Here is a 19,338-nt window from a genome sequence, read left to right as displayed (position 1 = left end):
AGTGGTAGGTGTTGGGGATGGGGGGGGGAAGTCTTTGTCAAGGATTAGGTTTTGTAACTTCTTTTTTTTTAATGAGGGGACCTGCATTTTGAACTGATTTAATTTTGTTCACAACCCTAAAATTACATTAAATATTAAATTGCAAACCCAGCTTTGTGCATTTTGAATGCAGTAGATTTCATAAAGCGTTAAGCAGCTGAACACAGTGGTAATTTAGTGAGATCTCCTGACCCTTGCTGACATCGGGTTTCCTTTTGTTATAATTTACTTGCAGCTGTGTTGTTCAATTTTGAGGACTCAAGAATATGATGGAGAATTAGAACTTCCTGTTTCTCTCACAGTACATAATTATTGCCGTGGTTCTGATGTAAATGAACTGAATAGAACTTTCTCTTCAGTGTTGTGTAGTAATAGGCATTAATTAAAAGCCAAAATACAATTAATGCATCTCTTTGTTGTAATTCATTTGTTCATAGTATTGTAGGAATGTGTGGTTTTAATTAAGTTTATCTGACCGAGAATTCAAATGTTTCTGATCTACAATAAAACTTGGGTTAAATTTCTAATCTAATTCTTAACAATATGGTTCATGAATCACATACAATACATTTTGTTTTGCAAGACTGAGTATTTTGATTTAATGTTCTATTAGCTTTTTCATCTTTTGAATGTGCTTAATCACTACAGAAGTGGTTCTTCTTAAATGGAAAATAATTTTGTATTCCCCAAATAAGAGCAGGTAGTTTTAGTTGTTCATTAAGTATTTCTAACATGTTTGAGCACTTGAATTTGACCCTTAGCCAGCATGCTGCTTCCCTTTACAGACTGATGTAAAAATTATTTCCACGATACACAATTTCCTTCGTGTTGTGCATATTACAAGAACAGTTACTAAATGCAATAAGAATTTTAGAAATATAGGGAAACTGGAACTAAAATTCAATGAAAATTTTAACTTTTATCTTGCTACAATGGAATGTTCTTTGATGTTAAAAATATGGCTAACATAGTAAAGGTAAATACCGTATTGCCACAGACCTGCTGCTGTAGTTGCTAGCTAGTTTGACCGTGCTTAGTGAAATCATGAGGTTTTGACAGAGGAGTGATTCATGACCTGCGATGTTCTTGATGTAACAAAATCAGACTTCAGTCTTGCCATCTATGCCCGGTGGAATTTGCTGTGGGCTCAGGGAGGGGGATTCACCCAACCACAGATACCTGCAGTGTGGACAATCTGCTGTAGTCACCTGGAGGTTCCCGTTAAGAGTTGCTGGAGAGAACTAGGGGCGTGCAGGGTGAGACTAATGTCACGCCTTCCAAGTTGCCCTCTGCAAGCACCAGTTTCTCTGTGCTAAGCATGTAGGGAGCCTGGGTGGTTCAGCACAGGTAGTGGGTGACGTGTGTTTCAGCAGTGTCACTGCAGGAATGGGTTTGGGTCAGGTGTATCAAACCTCCGTTTGCATGGAAATTTGCTTTCTTCCTTTCCCCCCTGTTTCTGATAGGGTGCGGTTGTGCCCATGTGATGTCTGTCATGAGTATTATGCCCTTATGTCCTCAATGTGAACAGGGTTCTTGGGATTTGCAGGTGCAGAAGGTTCCTGCACAACACTACTCCTGTTAAAAGTTACTGATCCTTTTAATCTGCTGAGTTGTCTGCATGATGACCATCTAACTGAAGTCAAGCAAAAAACTGGGGTAACAAAATCTTACAATCTGAGCCGTTTAATCAAACATGCTCACTTTAACCCAAGTGCAGGTGAGTGCTCTAGCAGTTCAGCTAGAGTATTTTTTGGAAGCACCTTGGCAGAGGGGAGACAATGATGGGCAGTTGAAGACACACAGGTAGTCTTTTGGGCACTAAGCAATTTGTAGGTTGTGTGTCTAATTACTGGCTTGTGTGGGTAGAATTGTAAAGTGCTGTTTTGCTGCCTTTTTTTTTTTTTTTTTTTTTTTTTTTGGTGCTATGTTGTCCATACTCCCTTTCCCATGCAAGAATAGCTAAACTCCTAGAAAGCAGATTTATACTGAATACCACTATTTCTACGCGGTGGGTTGCAGTGCTTGGACAATGTTGGTATTTTTTAAATGTAACTTTTATCCGTAATTAGGCTTCTAGGTTACTAACAAACTTTTTCTTTCGGATCTGTTGTGCCAGTTTGAATACTGAGCTGTCAGAGCAGCTGTAGGTTACTGCTTACCCAGCTCTGCAAGCAGGTGTCATATGAGCTCTTTTTCATCTCCTTGAGGCTAAGCGAGATGTTGGCTCATACTCACCTTCATCAGCAGATTGAGCTAACCTGGCTGTGCCTAACATGGATCAGGGAGGTCTTGCCCATCATCCTGAAATCCGTTGAGGGGTAGCCCTATTTTCGGTCAGTGCAGCTGTTAGCAAAATCCCTATTTACAGGCTGAGATGAGTGTGTGTTTTGATGAGTTGTTGACCCCAAAGAAACTTTCCCATGCATTCTCGATGGAGAATATTGCATTTCAGAAACAATAACATTTTGCGAAGCTGCCTCGGTTTTCTTAATGCTTATTACTGTATGGACCAATATTCGAAGGTGTAAATGTGTTTGGGCTTGCCCGTGTGAGTGGTTATACATGTGTGAACAGTTGGGACTGTTAGTATGCGTGAGGTTATTCCATTTCTTCCCTGAGATTCTACTGCTGAATGTCATTCCCAAGAAGGTAAACCTGTATTTTTTTCATCTGTTTTACTTCTTACCTTGGTATTCATTATTTCTTACTCTCACAAACTAAGAATTAGGAAAACATGTTATCCTTTAACTATTCTAATGTGTAAATGTACAATGAAGTTACTGATGATGGGTATCTCCTGCAGTCTTCTGCAGGTATTTCCTGCAGAAACTTGGGTTTCAAGAAGGTCTTCCACAGATTTTAATGTCTATGAGGGACTTCAGCGTTTGTTCTTTTTCTTGTCCGTCTTAGCATTTTCTTCTTGTTTTGCCATATTTCTTGACAGAGTTATACAATATCTCACCACAATACAAACTGTATAAATAGGGATAACAATCAGTTAGTTAAAAGGAGTTTGTAGGTATACCATATGATTGTATATTATTACATGTATATAGTAACGTATTAAAATATGATAATGCAGGGTAACATGAAAACACTCGTCTGAAAAAAAACAGTAGTGGAGTTTTATAATGGTTTATTTGTGGTAAACTTGCAGAAAAGAGATTCTTAATTACCATGGCTATTTTTCTTTTCTTTTTTACAGTGGTTTATTTATATATTTTTTTGTTTCATACACTTCTCAAACTGGTTGTTGCTGTGATTGTCAGAAATTTAGACTCAAAAGTCGACTAAGGCCATCTGTTCTTTAAAAATGTGATATGAAGTGTAAAAGGGGATGTTATCATCGCAAACTACTGTCTTCTTACTTTGATGCAATAAGATACAGGGATATAATTTGTTGTTGTTATGATTGCTTGCTGTCAATTTCTATTATGCTTTGTTTATAGAACTCATTTTATTGTACTTAACCATCAGCTGGAGGTTAATATTTATTCTAGTGTATGTTTTGATGAGAACCTAAAAATTTCCCACCTTCTTCTCACTCAGTGAACTAATTTACTACTTAACATATAAATGCCTATGCCTGCATGTGCTTTGCTTTTCAGATTTTTTTTTTTGTTGCTTGCTTTTTTCTTTTTTTTTTTTTCCTTTTTTTTATGTTGCGAAGTTTTATACATCTATTTTCTCACCTACCGTATCCTAGGGGGCTTGGAGTACCAATAATACAGTCAGCCCACCTTCCTGGTCCCCAGACATTTCAGAAGGTCGGGACATTTTTAAATCCAGACAGCTTCCTGGCAGTGCCATTTGGAGCATCAAAGTGGTAAATAATTTGAATTTATTTTCATGTATCCGTTGCTATCTTTCTGTTGTAGAGACTAGTGATGAAATTCTCTATCTCACAACTGAATTAATCTTCCATTCTAATACTGTTTAAGGCCTTGAAAAATTGCTGAAACTCTGGAGCTTTCAGGTTAAAAAATGTATGCTTTCCAGAGTGTACAGAACGATGGCATTGCCCTGATTTTCAATGTTAAGGAATAGTTTGTGTTACCAGGTTTTTGCATGTGTTGAGTACTTGACTTTTTGTGGCTGGCTTTATGTAGCTGTCAAAATAAATTACCTGAGAAGGAAAATGTCTTTAAGACTGGCAGTAAGGTAAGCCAGGCACAGAAAGGAGCAAGGGTCTGAATGGTGGCTTGGATTTGTTGCTGTGGAGAAATCTTGCTGAGTGGATTCAAAGTGACATTGTTTTTAGCTTATGGGGGAATAAATAACAACTTTCCTACCTGATTAGATGGACCAAAGCTTGTATCCACAGTGACATTTACCATTAAAAACACCTGAAGAAACAAGGTGGAATTACTATTTTTAAATAAAGGCAAAAAAGCTAAATGACGGGACTCTGACAAATCGCTGTACTTTCCCAATGATTTATTTTCATCTCACTTTAACTCTCATGCTAATTTTATTTTAATTTGACATTAGCTTAGCTTTGCTGCTTCAAGCATTAATTTTCAGCTTAATATTCAGCATTAACATTTATACAAGTATGTGCTTATGCCTGTTACTAGCTGTGTGAAAATAACAATACTGATACCTGGTGTGAAACAGACAAAATAAGAAACATGCTAGAAGAGTTTACATCTTAAAAATTGATGCTTGTATGTCCTGTGTGTGCATATGTATTAACTCCATATATATGTAAGGACAATATTTTTTGTTTCACCTTGGTACATATAAATAACTTCAGCCATCAGTAGCATCCTTCCTTTCACTTCCTAAAATAGCATTGTGTTACATTACCTCGTTGGGTAAGAGTAAGTCAGTTTGATTTCTCTTTCCATTAATAGATGGATGTTAATAAAATTCTAATGTTGGGATGCTTGGGTTCTCCCTTTTAATTATGAACATAAACTTTCATATCTTCTTTGTAATGGGAAAATACTGTTGGTAATACTGAGCCCATAGTGCTGCTTTCCACCCAGGAACTCCTGTCTCCATCAGTAAAGACTGTTGATGTCTGTTGGTGACACTGTCCCTAAGGAGCTTTGTGGTTCTGTTAACACTGTTCTATTGAGTAAATGTTTTGCCTTGGTATTATAAGTAGTTTCCCACAAACGTTTGGATATAGGCACCATGTCTAGATACTCTGTGGATGGAGTTGGGTTTTATGAGGAGCCGAGATTATCCACAAATTTGAAATGCAATCAATAATCTCATCGCTTATTTCATAGTAGGAAAGGTGCTTTTTTGAGTATATACCATAATTGCCACCAGTTATACAAATCAGAGGCTCTGAAACTTCTTTTAAAGGTGTCTGATATACCAGCCAAAACTTAGGGAATGTTCTTTTTCTCACTGGAAGTGATTAGGGAGGATTAGGGATCCTCTTTGGTTTTAGTCCATTTTTAAATAAGAAAAAAAATAAAAAATTAAATTCAAACTAAGTCACAGTATGAATATCAGGTAATTATTATTAACACATACTTGCTTTTTCACAGTTAATTGTAGTTGAACATACTGTGAATACTCTAGAGCACACAACACTGCAATCGTGTCTGCATCTAAAATAAGGAAGGGAGAAAAATAAGTGGATATTTTATAAGAAACCATCATATTATGAGGAATGTTGACCAGTGTGTAATTGATATTATTAATATAAAAATAACTCTCTATATCTGCTGTATCAAGAGAGTTCTGTGGAGCCAGCTCCTGCTTTGCTTTGGGAGCAGCATTGAGTCCTAATAAATTCCACTTTTTCCGTGATCATTCATAGCATAAGAAAAAAGTATATATGATTACAAGTAATCAGGTGTCTAGAATTCAGAAGTCCCATGAGTGCTGAGCTGACTAAAAAGAAAAGAAGAAGGATCATAGAATAGAGGATACTTATTTTGGGTACTTTACAACTGTGGAAAAAAAGAAAGACGTTTCTGTATTTCCAGTTACTCCTGAGCAGAAAATTAATGTTTCTGGGTTTGGCTGCTTTCTCACTGGTGATAAAGGTGATCATATTATGTCATGTAAGTAGTTAAAGGTATTTCATGATTTATGTGGTGACTTAATGACTGTGGTCTAGTGTGCTCATACTTGCTGGAAGTCATAGGGTGGTTTTTTTGCTTATGTTTTTCCCTAGATGCATTGAACAAGTTTGAACCCCATATAACAAAAGAACTCCAGGTTGCATTTAAATTGTTATCTTACATTGAATAGGGCCGTGGATCAGGATTCCCAGGGAAGCGGAGGCCACGTGGTGCAGGTCTTTCAGGAAGAGGTGGCAGAGGTAGATCAAAACTGAAGAATGGAGTTGGAACTGTAGTCATTCCAGGGGTAAGAACATTTATTTTTAAGTCATATTACAGTCTGTTAATATAACATAATTTTTATTGACGTACAATTCTTGTGTTAGAATACTATATAAAACCGAAGAGCACTAAAAAGCAGAGGTATTTGTTAAAGCCTGGCTGTTACTAAGTGTTTGTGTTGAAGAGCTAGAGCACTGCAGCTTAATGGACCTGAAGCAATTTTATGCTGCTCTTTGCCACTTAAAGGGACAACTGTTGGGAGTCTTAAGAGTACTCCTTCCATTTCCTTAGGTGGAAAACACGCTGGATAAAAGCAGCACTCAGGGGAACAACACAGAAGGGGAGAGCAAGGTTTGTACATAAGAATGTAGCAGCAGCCATAGCAGATCAGACTAGAGGTTCTTCCACTTGGGGGACCAAAATAGAGTGCTGGGGGAAGAGTGCAGAAACACAAGAGGCTTAGAGAATGAGGCACTTCAACCGTTTGTGGTTGGGGACTTGCTGAACAGGAGGTAGCATCTTTGTCGTGGGCAGCCTGTGTTGGAGCTTTCTTTCATGAATTTGCCTATTCACTTAAAAAAAATTTTGAAAACCATGTTAATCTTTTTTAGTTCTACAGCTCATCAGCCCGTTGTTTTAAATTGCTGCCTGCTGGTTTCATTGCCTGCCCCTAAGTACTCTTACAGAAGAGGCAGTGGAGACTCGTTTTCCATGCACCTTCTTCATCCATGCCACCCAGTTTCTATAGATCTCCATCATTTCTCCTCCTTTCCCTTCCCTTCTTTCCTAGCTAGTCTGGAGAATTCTAGTATTTTGAGTTGCTCCTTGTGTGGAAGCTATTCCATGTTTTTGATCATCCTTGTCAGTCTTTTTGTCAGGTTCATGTTTTTACTTTGTGGACTTTCATCTGCACTTCATAAAGCACTCAGCTTTTTGAGTTCTTGTGCAGTTCTTTACAGTTGCCTTCTGGTTTTTATTGCTCTGAGTATCTTAATATTGTTGGCAAGCTTGGTCACTTTGGTTCTCACTTGATTTTTCACTTGATTTTTCAGATCACCATGTGCACCATGGCCTGTTAGCAGACATCGCCTATCAGATTTGTACTAGCACTCTTTTTCCCATGCAGAAAACTGATTATTTATTCTACTTTTTATTTTGTGTCTTGTGTCAATATAGGGAGTGTAATTCTATGTCAGTTTACCTTTTTTTAAGTAACATTGATGAAGCACTTTTCCAAAATAATTTAGTAAGGTAGTTACGTCACATCAATCAGACTTACTTATCCCCAGGCTTGCTGGCTCGTTCAGAGAGCCCTGATGGATCATGATCTACCATAATTAAAGCTTCCTTGACGGTAACAAAATGGTATATCAAGACGGCTGCAAGTTCTCTGTTGTGATCAGATATCACATGTTCTGTGGGACGGTACACAGCTTCCCTTTAGAAACTTTTGAGAAAATGGTAGTTGCATTAGCCATCTCCCATAAAGCATGGAAGTGATTCTAAGCAAGTCATTGCTCGCTGCAGTTGATAGTTAAGCTGTTTCGCACTTGAAGTCCTTTTAAAACTCTTAAATCTTAGACAGTCCTGGTCCCCATATCATAAGAAGAGGGATCTTGATATGAAAAACTGTTGGAAATCTGGACTGCAAAAAATTAATAGTTTTTTGTTGTCTTTGAACATTTCTTTTAAAGTCTGATGATCAGTCAGCCCTGCAGATTTTGAGAGGCATCCTCTTCCTTATGTTCAGAGCAGGACTTACTCATTTTTATGTCTTTGTGAAGTAATTCCTCAGACTGTCTTTAGAACTTTGTGTTCTTACATACAGTCTATTTGAGTTCGTATGCATTGTGCCACTTTTTGCTGCCTGTATAATAATTTCTGGGAATACTCTGGTATTTGTGATCTGCAAAAGGAACAAAGGTCTCGGTCATTGTTCCCTTTTAAGGCTTTGGATGGTCAAGATTCATAAGAAAATATGTAATTTTAAACATATAGCATGAATTCCACTCAGGCTAGTCGTAGGTACCTTAATGAATTAGAGGCATTCACAGAATTATTTTGATGTTACAAATCACAAATTTGTACTTCAAGAGAATCTGGGTTTTATAGAACAAAGTCTTAAAATTTTTTGTATATGAACAGAGGAAATTGAGTTAGGTAAGTTGCTATAAATACAAAATGGACATTGCTCTCAACAATTTCCTATAGGAATTTCATCCTTTGGCTTGACAACTAAATGGCAGCTTCAGAGTTCTAGAGCAGAGGTGTGGTTGTCTGGTGACAGAGTAAATAGATGAAGGTAGCAATACCAGGAGACCAACCTTTTCCAGGTAAATGTTTGTATTAGGAGTATTTTCAGTCCCTTTGCACAAACCGATTGTTTCTCAGCATGACAGCTTGTTGTTGGACATGTAGCTGGACAGCTACACAGATGTGGAAATATCTTGGGAATGGGGAAGAAGGTAGCTACAGGTTAACCCAAGCTAGGTCACAGCTGGCATTAAGCAAGCAGCAAGGTTGCAGTGGTTTTGATCCTTCAAATTCTGCTCTTCTGTACATGCAAGCAATTCCAAGAACTTTGTGGAACCTGTGGAAATATGTGAGAGGGAAAAGCTCTCCCTGAACATATCAAGAGGTGTTTCAGGTGGTTTCTTTGTTAATTAGTTAGTTACAGCTGCAGTGCTTTCAAACATACAATAATTAGAACACATGAACAATATATTCCCTTTTTAGCTGTTTCTTAGTAAATGCTGATTTTCAGCAACAGCGTCTCAGGACTCCTTTAGCTGCTGTGACAATACTTGCATTTGTCTCTAGATTGATGTTTGGGTTGGTAAATTATTTACATTATTACTGAAGCAAAACTACCTGTGTAAGACTTAAATTGTATTTAAAATAATCCACATTTATAAAATTAGAACAGCTGTTAAAACAAAGTTACATTTCTCTGTCACATATTTGTTCTTTTATATAGAACTCTGTGCTGTTATCTTCCAAACTTCCATGGCTGCTACTGGTTCAGAGAGTGAATAGTTAGCCTGTTAATTTAAATCCATGGATAGCAAATTCTGCATGGCAAGATTTGCATGAAAGTCAAGACACCATTGAAGTCTTTTTTTTTTTTTTTTTTTTTTTTCCTGTTCTTTCTTGTGTTTTTTTTTTCCTGAGAAGCTATATGTACATGTATATGCTGAATTAATGAGGTGCAGGTCAGAGTAACAATCTCTTGATCAAAAGGAGAATAACTGTAGACATTAAAGACATTAAGTGCTTATAGATTGAGATTGAAACAGCTGTTTCAAGTTCAGTGCAGGTTTTTATGGTCAAGATGGATAAGCCTCATAAAGAATCTGCTTATGAAGAGTATCTAAACTCTTGTAACTTTAGAACTCTTGCTTATTCTTCTGACATACTTGGAACATTAGCTAAGCCACATTTTAGGCAATATGGGACAAATTACATTTCTGCAATTGCTCTTTGAATTAATACTCAAAAGTATGTCACTGCAGTTAACTTTTCAATGAGAATAACATCAGTGTTTATGTGTAGGGGACAGAGCAGACTGGTCACAGTATGAAATTCCTGCTTAGTGATTATTTTTTTCTTAGACTACCTCTTTCCTTCCATTTCCATTTTGAAGTGCAGTGGGGTAATGTGAAAAGGTGAACAAAGGAGAGAAAGAGAATGTGTATGTAAGACTCAAATAGTGATGATGCTTGTACTGATGTGAAAATGTGAATTAATTTAATTTCTGATGAAGGGAGCTTTTATGAAGTTTGTACTATATGAATAAATATTTGCAAAGCTTGTGTCTCTGGTAGTATTAAAAAATTAATATATTTAGAGATTGTTTCATCTTGTCTCATGTCTTAGAAAATGTGCTTGCTATTTCTGTTTTGTGTTCTTTTTAATAGGTCACAGCTATGGATATTTCATCTAACAAAGATGAGGAAGAAAACTCAATGCATAATACGGTTGTCCTCTTCTCTAACAGTGACAAGTTCACTCTCCATCAGGTTAGGTTAATAGTTACTCTATTTTCATTTATTTTTCTGTGCTTTTAATTAGAAAAAAGTAAATCAGTGTCCTTGTTAGGAATTAAATCATACAGCCAGCTAGTGGGATTTTACAGTTATATGTTTTCAGGATTTAGTGGATGGCATGTGTTGAAAACCTGCTCTTCTCTCTCATTTCAGGATATGTGCGTAGTTTGTGGGAGTTTTGGCCAAGGTGCTGAGGGCAGGTTGCTTGCCTGTTCTCAATGTGGTCAGTGTTACCATCCATACTGTGTCAGTATTAAGGTGAGTGTTTTTGTTACATAAAAAAATTACTTGATTACACTGTTTTCGTATTGTACTTTAATAGCACTACTCTGTCTTAGGTTTTGTGTTAATTGGAGGAGTCATTAACTTGTTAGATATTCATCAGCTAATGTGACCATTATTTGTATGCAACTTGTGAAAGACTTTAATTAAATGTCATTTTATAGTATGCATTTCCTCAAGAGAAATTAACCTTTTTGTAATTTCACAACCATAAATAGCACTGATTATCCAGCAGTTGGTTAAAATAACAGTTTGAGATACAAGCTTAAGACCTAAATACAAGCAGAATTAAAAACAAAGAAAAAAATTGTACTGCATCTTCATTTGCTAGGGGCGTAAGGTGTAGTTGATTCAATTTATCTGTTGGCTGTCAGAATTGACAGCAGTTGAAGTGGTTAATTAATACATTTTACATTCATTAGTCTAGGAGAGAATGTGTAAAAATTAAATTTGAATGGTATCAGATAACTTAGCAAGCACATGATAAGCTATTTACTGTAATATATATGCTATACGCTCTTTATTGTGTATTATATAAGTACATCGACATAGAAGTGGGGTGCTTTTTTTAAACATCACAGAAGTATTTGAAATGTACTTTACAAAATGTCATATGCATATTTCATACAACTGTAATTTGGCTTTGTGTTTATGTACTACTCTTACATTATATATTAATTACAATAAATCAGTTGTTTGCTTCAGATAACTAAAACCCCAACACTGGTTATCACAGGTAATTTAGGAAAGGTACAGGATCTGTAGTGAACTGAATCTTTAGCTTTACTACATAACTGAAAAAAAGCAGCTGTGTGTTCTTCATCCCTACAGGACCAGCTACTCCTATAAAGAGTAAACTGTCCTACATGTAGATCCAGTGCAGTATGTGTTCTCTGGTATGCTAGTTTATCTGAAGAAATTATATTCTGGAACAGTATCAGATGTCAGTAATTACAGTTTCTGTTTAATCCATTGCCATTTATTGAAGCTTCAGAAAGTCTTAATTGATAAACAGCCACTTGTGATGTGCGTGGTGTGCACAGAAGAGCATCCTGTGCTCCACTAGCCAGACCTTAATTTATACAACGATCACACTTCATAGAGCAGTTTTCAAATAATTTTCACCTTGCCATTTGCAGATTACTAAAGTGGTGCTTAGCAAAGGTTGGAGGTGCCTGGAGTGCACAGTGTGCGAAGCCTGTGGGAAAGCGACAGATCCCGGAAGACTGCTACTCTGTGATGACTGCGACATTAGCTACCACACATACTGCTTAGATCCGCCTCTGCAGACGGTTCCGAAGGGAGGCTGGAAGTGCAAATGGTGTGTTTGATCCTGGGGTCAGAAATACTGACAGCTGGCCTCTCTTGTTTCTTTTTGTCACTTTGTATTTGCAGTGTCAATTGAACCGTAACAAAGTTTTAATTGTATTTGTCAGGTGTATTAAACAAAGAAAACAAAATACTTTTGAATTGTTTCATGCAATTGGCAATTTAACAGGGAAATTATCTCCTCTTAATGCAGTTTCTTCATGCCAAAAAACATGTAGGTAGAGGTGGATAAAATTTTTCTTTTGAAACTTTTCACTGGAGAAAATCCAATTTATGTCATTAGAACGTTCATTCCAGCATTCAGTTCGAAAAATGAATGTGTGCTTCACCAAATCGTTCTCAAAATAAAGCCCTCTGAAAACCGTTTGTTTTACTTGGGTGAAACACAAACAAGCTAGACCTCTCACATGGTTAATTAAGTCTCAATATCTCAAAGTGAATGGCAACTGGAAGCCAGAACTCCTTTGACCCGTTGAGCTGTTACAAGTACCGGTCTGCCTCTTTTTGCAGATTGAAGGGAATTCTTACTCTAGGAACTTCCCTTAAAAAGTATAAAAAATGTTGGTAGTATTCAAAATCTAAATATTACCGTTTTCATTCCATTAAAATATTGTTTGACTTGAAAAAATTTCCCACGCACACACAGACACCCCCCCAAGTGGTTAGTGATCTAGAACTTAATTACTCACCCAGTTCTGAGTAGGAGGGTTTTAAAGCCACAAAACAATCTTCCTGTGACCCGAAAGTAATAGATCATTTTGTCTGTTCTGCAGGTGTGTTTGGTGCAGACACTGTGGAGCAACTTCTCCAGGTTTAAGATGTGAATGGCAAAATAATTACACACAGTGTGCTCCCTGCGCAAGTTTGTCTACCTGCCCAATCTGCTGTCGCACTTACAGGGATGAAGAGCTTATAATTCAGTGTAGACAATGTGATCGGTAAGGATTTCTAATACTTTACAGGTTTAAGGCTTATTTTAATTTTTTCCCCCTAATGTAAAATCATAAAGATGAAGGGAATGGTCTTGTGGTAAAGAGCACTGGACTGACTCTCAGAAGTCTCTTACTAGTTCATACCTAGTTGTACCACAGACTTAACTATACAGCTCTGGGCAAATTAGTTAATCACTCTGTGCCTCATTTTTCCCCTCCGTAAAAATAAAATTTATTTTACTTGGCAAGAATATTGCTGTGAGGCTAAATCCAGATTACATTGTATCAAGTAAGTAGTTAAAATGATTGCAATATAGGAAGAAAATTATAATACTAAGACATAATTGCTTCCGGGACATTGTTTTATAGAGAGTTCCTTCCTGTGAAGGGAAATAGGTAATCTGATACCGTATATACATTGTTTAACACACACCACCATAGGGGAATGCTGTATATGGAGAACCTGATCCATCATTTCTCCCTAAAAGAATTTAAGCAAGTATTTCACATTTACTTGGACCATATACTGATATTCGGGTCTCCTAAAACACCACATATTTCCTTTAAATTGTATTTTTTCCCCCACTTAATTTCTAGATGGATGCATGCAATCTGTCAGAACTTAAACACAGAGGAGGAAGTGGAAAACATAGCTGATATGGGTTTTGACTGTACCATTTGTAGGCCATACATACCACCAACAAACGGTAAGAAGACAATTGAAACCAATGGCAGGATTGCACACTGCAATAAATAGGTTTTGGAATGTGTTATGGGTTTTTTTCTCTGGTGGAGATTTGGCTTATGGTAGAAGCAAGTTTTTTCATGTGTGTTTTTAAAGGCCCTTCTGGAAGTGTCCTCAGCTCTTTTGCGCTCTCTAGGGATCAGCTGCAAGGCCAAAGAAAATCTAGCGGGGGAGTTCTGGGTAGATTTATTGAAGATAATTTGGGTAAACAACCAAAAGCATTTGGTATTGAAAGGGTAAAAGGCATCTCACTTGGTTAAGTGAAAGGAAGCAAGCTCAGTTCTCTAAAGTTTAACTGCAGAAGAATCTGAAAATTAGTTCTAAGCAGAAAAACTTTCTATATCTCAGTACTTTCAGGCTGTCCAATGCAGCAGTAGCTGTAACAACGGTCCCTATAAGCATTTTTCCCCTCCCCTATCATGTTTTATTAATGCCACTCCCTCGGCTCTCCCAGTATTTAAGACCGGTGTTTCCTTCTGTAGCTGCAGCCTTTAAAAGAAGTTGCCATACTTTCCTCCTTGGGAGTCGCCACTTTCTTGTTAGTTAAAATGTGTAGCTCTTTCTGACGAACTTTACTCTCCTCTATACATGTTATTGGTGAATATGTGTATCAGGCTCCTCGTCAGTCCGTATTACGGTTCTGTAGCAGTGGTACTTCAGGAGCTGAGGTTACTGCGGTTTTTAAGCACAGCTGCAGCATCTTGTTCTGTGGGGTGGTACTGGTTCATGTTCCTGTGAGTGGCTTGTCAGCAATTAGATTGGCCTGTTACATGATTTACGGTCTTGCTGTAAGGGTGGTATCACAGGTCTGTTTTCACTGCATGTCAGCTCGTGGGAGTTTTTGCTTCAGTCTGCTACTTTAACAGAGCATTGACACCTATACCCATTTTTAACAAATGGCATGTTAAAGTGTTCACATGAGCCCTTTACTGAGATGTCATGAGAGTACGGTAGGAGGAAGGTACAAGAACTAAGCAGATGTTTCAAGAAATACTTGTGTCCCCCAAGAAGATGCCAGTAAGGATGGCTTACCTGATCCAGACTGAAGATGCCATGAGACATGTTCAAGAGGTCTACCAAGAAAAGTTCAATAGAGCATCTAAAGTCCCTTTACACTGCCATGTCCTCATAGCAGTGTGGCAGTAATTGTAACTTACTTGATGTGACCTTGGAGGTTTATATACTCCCTTGTCAATGACACATGGGTGTGGAACACTTCCAAGTATCCCACTTTTATCACTGTTAGAAGAATGACTTACGATTATGTGTTTCTACAAGTCACTTCACTTTTGAGACCTGTTTTCACAAATTCCAAAAAGAAAGAGGTTTTATAACTGGGAAAAACAAGAAACTTTCAGATACGACAGAGATTTTTGTTTATTTTATTAATAAGCTGTGGGCACTTAAAACAAAAAGGTCCAATGCTCCTTCCTTTCTTTTTCAAGCTGGCAGAGGTACCTTTTAGCGATAATTAAAGCCCATAATATGTGAGATGGAAAAAATTCACAAGATGGTATTGGAGATGTTTCACTTACAGGCATAAGCTGTAGTTAGTCCTTCCCGCACACCTTCATGAAGCTGTGTTGCTTAGATTTGTCTTCCAGGAGTAGGAGCCAGTCCCACAAGACCTGTTAGGGAGTTCCCAAGCTTTCTTTTTGCAGTTTTTTTTCACCTTTTTTTATAAGACAAGTTTCTTTGTTTATTCTTTCATGTTTTGACTCAGTATATATAGTACGTCTTTAACACGTGTGCGTTTGCACAGTTGCATGTCTGAGTATGTCATTTGATGCATGTTCATAGAAATACTTGCATGTACCTTTATATGAAATATTTCAGTCTTTCATTAATTCTACAACTCCTTTGAAAGTTTTCTGTAATTTTTTGTTTCAAAGTGAGTTGATAAACTTAGAGAAACAAGTTTGCAGTAGAATGCTTCTTAAAATGTACCATATTGTGGGATTCTTATTGGGATGGTTCTTGCTCTTTCCATTTGATGTATCACAGATGTGTTGCAAGTACTATTACAAGCTTTAAACTACTTTTCTTTCTAGAAGAAGCAGGAGCCCCTCAGCTTAGTAAATTACCAATACATGGTGGGTTTACTGTTCATAAAGAGTAAATGCTTCTAGCATGTAGGTGATGAGAAAGATAATTGTACAGTCATCTTCAGGAAACAGAAATAAAAAATATTTTTTTTTCTTCTTGAACGTATATGAATACCAGAATGTGGTAAGATTTTCTCCAAAGCAGTATACCATAAACCTTCATTCCTAGATTCTTTTGAAATTACCATCTCATCAATTTCATCAGGTTCCCTGCAGTATGGTCTCAAGTTATAACTTACGTTCCCCAGCGTATTGCTGTGCCTTGTAGAAATTTTCTTCTAATTTAGATTGCTTGAATATTATCATGACTGGCTACTTGTAACTGCTCTAGGCAGCAGCCGCTTTTTCTCTGCGCTGTAATCCCAGCACATTCAGGAGTGGGGGCTGTACCCCTCATCTAGATTGACTCCTAGACAAGCAAATCTTGGCCATTTACCCATCACTTCTGCCTTTATGTCATTTACCTTTATATGTCTTATGCTCCATCTGCAAATTTCATCCCTTCCTCAATTACTCCCATCCTGTCTTCATCCATATACTCCAGCCTCCTCCTCCCTTGGTGCTGTTTTAATTTCTCTGCAGGAGGCAAAGGGACTGGTTTTCTTTAGCTGGTTAAAACTGATCTGGTCACAGTTTCTGATCACCTGTGTGCATGCATTCCTTCTGTGGCTTAAGCAAGCTGCTCACAGAGGCAGCGAGGAGTTCGTATTACTAATTCTGAGATGCTCGATACTGTCAGTGGTACGCATATTATACTGGGGAGCCTCTGTTGTACAACTTTCATGAAACTGAATTGAATTATAATTTTCCTGAAACTTAATTCAAATACTTTACAAATAAAGTATACAAAAGCAATACAATACTATCTGTTAAAAATTTAACTTTTTTTTTATTATTGTTATTATTTGGAATGTTTATTATGTCAGCTCTTATCATTCTTGTAAGTTACTGTATTTACAAAGAAATCCCAGCCTCATGCACACAGTTATGTAGGCATCTGGTAGCGTTCTGTTAGCATTGTGTTTCTACATCAACCATTTTGCTCTGTCCCTTTTGCTGATTTCATTTCTTCCTAGAATAGTTCCTTTCTATTACAGCCTTACAAATGGCAGCCTTCTTTCTTCTTGAAACTGTGATTCTTCTCATCATATTGTATTCTGTGCAATTATTTGTTTTCAGTTGAAGCTATTAAATGCTGTTTAAACTCTTTTGGAAATAAGTGTAATAATTTTCATTAAACTTTGGCTAAGTGCTTCAGAAAGCACTTTTTGTTCAATTTTTGATTTCTTTCCCATGAACAGTCTTTCTGTAACAGTACTGTGTTTCTCTGTTGTCCATTTTATTGATTTAATTCTTAAGCTGCGTTTTAATTAGCTCCTTTTCTGGGAGTCTGTTTGATAGCGTGTTCAAACACTGTTTTTGCAGCTTTTGTGAGTTGGTCTCTGAAGGCGTCATCTCTGTCGCTATCAGCTTGTTTATTTGAATATTTCAACTCTACTCGGTCTCCAAAGCTGAAATTGTTCCCAATCTGACCTGGACCAGAAGAATGCTCCCTGTTGTTTGACTTTTAAATAAGGATTTTGAATTCCCATTCACAGCTGTCTTTCTGATGTTTTCATTTACCTTAGATTCCAATTCAGTAATTGCTATCACTGTCTTAAAACATCTTGTAAATTATAACTAATTAAATGAACAGAATGATGTCTTATTCCACTTTGAGTATTTTTAACAACCTTTTTTTTTGTTTTTTTCAATTCAGTGCTTTTAAATAACTTCCATCCTGTTGCTTGTCCTTTATTTGTTTCCCTCCAGCTCAGTGTCTCTTTTAAAATCTCATTTTCAATTCATTTTCTTCCTTGTCTTTTCCTTCCACTCTTATTTATCGGTTTTTCATAGGCTGCTTTCATTTGCTAATTGCATGGAATACTTGTTTTCTGTAGGTTATGTCATGTACTTGAGTTACACCTTCCGTAAAACCCTTAAAGGACTATAGTTTTTGAAGACAGGCTTTCATTTTTGTTCATTTTTTGAGATGCTTAAAAAGCATCCTCTAGGTTACATACTCGTTATTTTACATAGAAAAAAAATGAAGTGTTACTTGGAAGCTTTTGGGCTTTTTCTGCTCTTGCCCCTGACTCCATATTGTGTGTGGTCAGCAGCAGCACAGGTGCAGTGGTCTGACTTGTCTGAGAAACACTGAACCTCCCACAGGTGCTTTGTCTCAGTGGTCACATCTTGTGTGGCAGATGCAAAGTAAATACTCCAGATGTTTGTCTGAGTCTTAAATTCAGCATGGATAAGATTTCTAGGCAAGAAAATGAAAGAAGAAAAAAGCGTGGATATACTTGCCTATATGATAATGCTAACTGTGCCAAACTAACAGGTTTTCTGATTCTAGTTCTGTGTTTGCAAGATAAAAGCTTCTAATTTTCACTTTACTTACTCTGTCTACATAATCTCTGTAAAGTCACTACTAATATTGAAAGTGTAGTCTGCACATCATAGGTTAGTGAAGCATGATTGCGGTTATTGCAAGGCAGATGGGAAGAGCATTTCTGCCCACAACAGTAGCCTAGTTTTGATCATTATTTGTTCAATCACACTGTTCCAGTGCTGCCCTGAAGCACACAAGCTGTAGTTCTTAAATTGAGTTTCTGCTGTTCCATTTACCGATATTCTTATCTTGAATAAGAATTACCCTATCTAACTTCAACAAGTCACGTATCATCTGTTCTCAGATAGATCAGCCTTCTCGTATGCGTTGTGTAAGAGTCCTGACAGCCCGGGCACAGCTAGAAGCTTGTGTGTGAAGCTGCTGGAGCGTGCCTGCCCCTCCTTGGGGAAGTATGACAGCAGGTGGTACCCAGTTCACAAAGCCCTCCCATTTTTCATGCTTAGGTCAGCAAAACCTGGACATCATAACTAGTGTAGAGGTTACTTTCCAATCCAGTAGATCCAATGTATTAATTTGCCCTTCGTCCAGTAGGAGATCACTTACCACCAAGTTCAGTGCCGTTCCAATGCCATTCTTGGCTCTAGGAAATCGGAGAACTTCAGTTTCTATCAGGCTTGTTTTGTAGTCACATCTTCTGTGACTCTGAAAAGCACTTTATTTTAAAGGTGCTAGTGAATGTTGCCAACAGTATAAATTAGGGAGTTTAATGGAACTGATTGAAGGAAAATTAATTGATAGTTTCAGTTTAAATCAAGTCACCATTTTTAAAAGTTGAAATTATTTTCCTTATATTTTTCAGTGCCTTCTTTGGACTGTTGTGATTCATCAGTTGGAGCTCAGATTATTTCAAAATCAAAAGAACTAGGTAAAGAATGTAAATGCTTGATCTTTGGTCATTTAGCATATTTTAAGGGTATATTTTTACATGAGACAAAAACTCCTTTTTCTATGATTTTTATAACACACCGCATTAACTATCCTTCAGTTACCGCAGCATGCTTTTCATTTTTTTTCTCATTCTCTCTTGTTTCTTCTCTTTTGCCTGCCATACCTACACTATAATAATTACTTTAAGTTATGCTTTGATCCTGCAG

General features: G+C 37.1%; 1 protein-coding gene across 13 annotated transcripts in view; it reads left to right on the top strand.

The window, feature by feature from the left end:
* The window catches only part of KMT2C (lysine methyltransferase 2C), a 198,644-nt gene that overhangs the window by 120,440 nt on the left and 58,866 nt on the right, over positions 1-19,338 (top strand). For 10 of the 13 annotated variants that reach the window (XM_055708897.1, XM_055708893.1, XM_055708898.1 and 7 more), the window contains 8 exons: positions 3,746-3,865; positions 6,259-6,375; positions 10,268-10,369; positions 10,550-10,654; positions 11,818-11,999; positions 12,781-12,945; positions 13,537-13,646; positions 19,044-19,109. In XM_055708897.1, the coding sequence (XP_055564872.1) occupies positions 3,746-3,865; positions 6,259-6,375; positions 10,268-10,369; positions 10,550-10,654; positions 11,818-11,999; positions 12,781-12,945; positions 13,537-13,646; positions 19,044-19,109 (967 nt within the window). The remainder of the gene's footprint in view (positions 1-3,745; positions 3,866-6,258; positions 6,376-10,267; positions 10,370-10,549; positions 10,655-11,817; positions 12,000-12,780; positions 12,946-13,536; positions 13,647-19,043; positions 19,110-19,338) is intronic. The other 3 variants (XM_055708903.1, XM_055708899.1, XM_055708901.1) reach the window with 2 other exon arrangements.

Source organism: Falco cherrug, chromosome 4 (genome assembly GCF_023634085.1).
Source record: "Falco cherrug isolate bFalChe1 chromosome 4, bFalChe1.pri, whole genome shotgun sequence".
Lineage (NCBI taxonomy): Eukaryota > Metazoa > Chordata > Aves > Falconiformes > Falconidae > Falco > Falco cherrug.
Note: the sequence above shows the minus strand (reverse complement) of the source record. Positions and strands in the feature narration are given on the sequence as shown.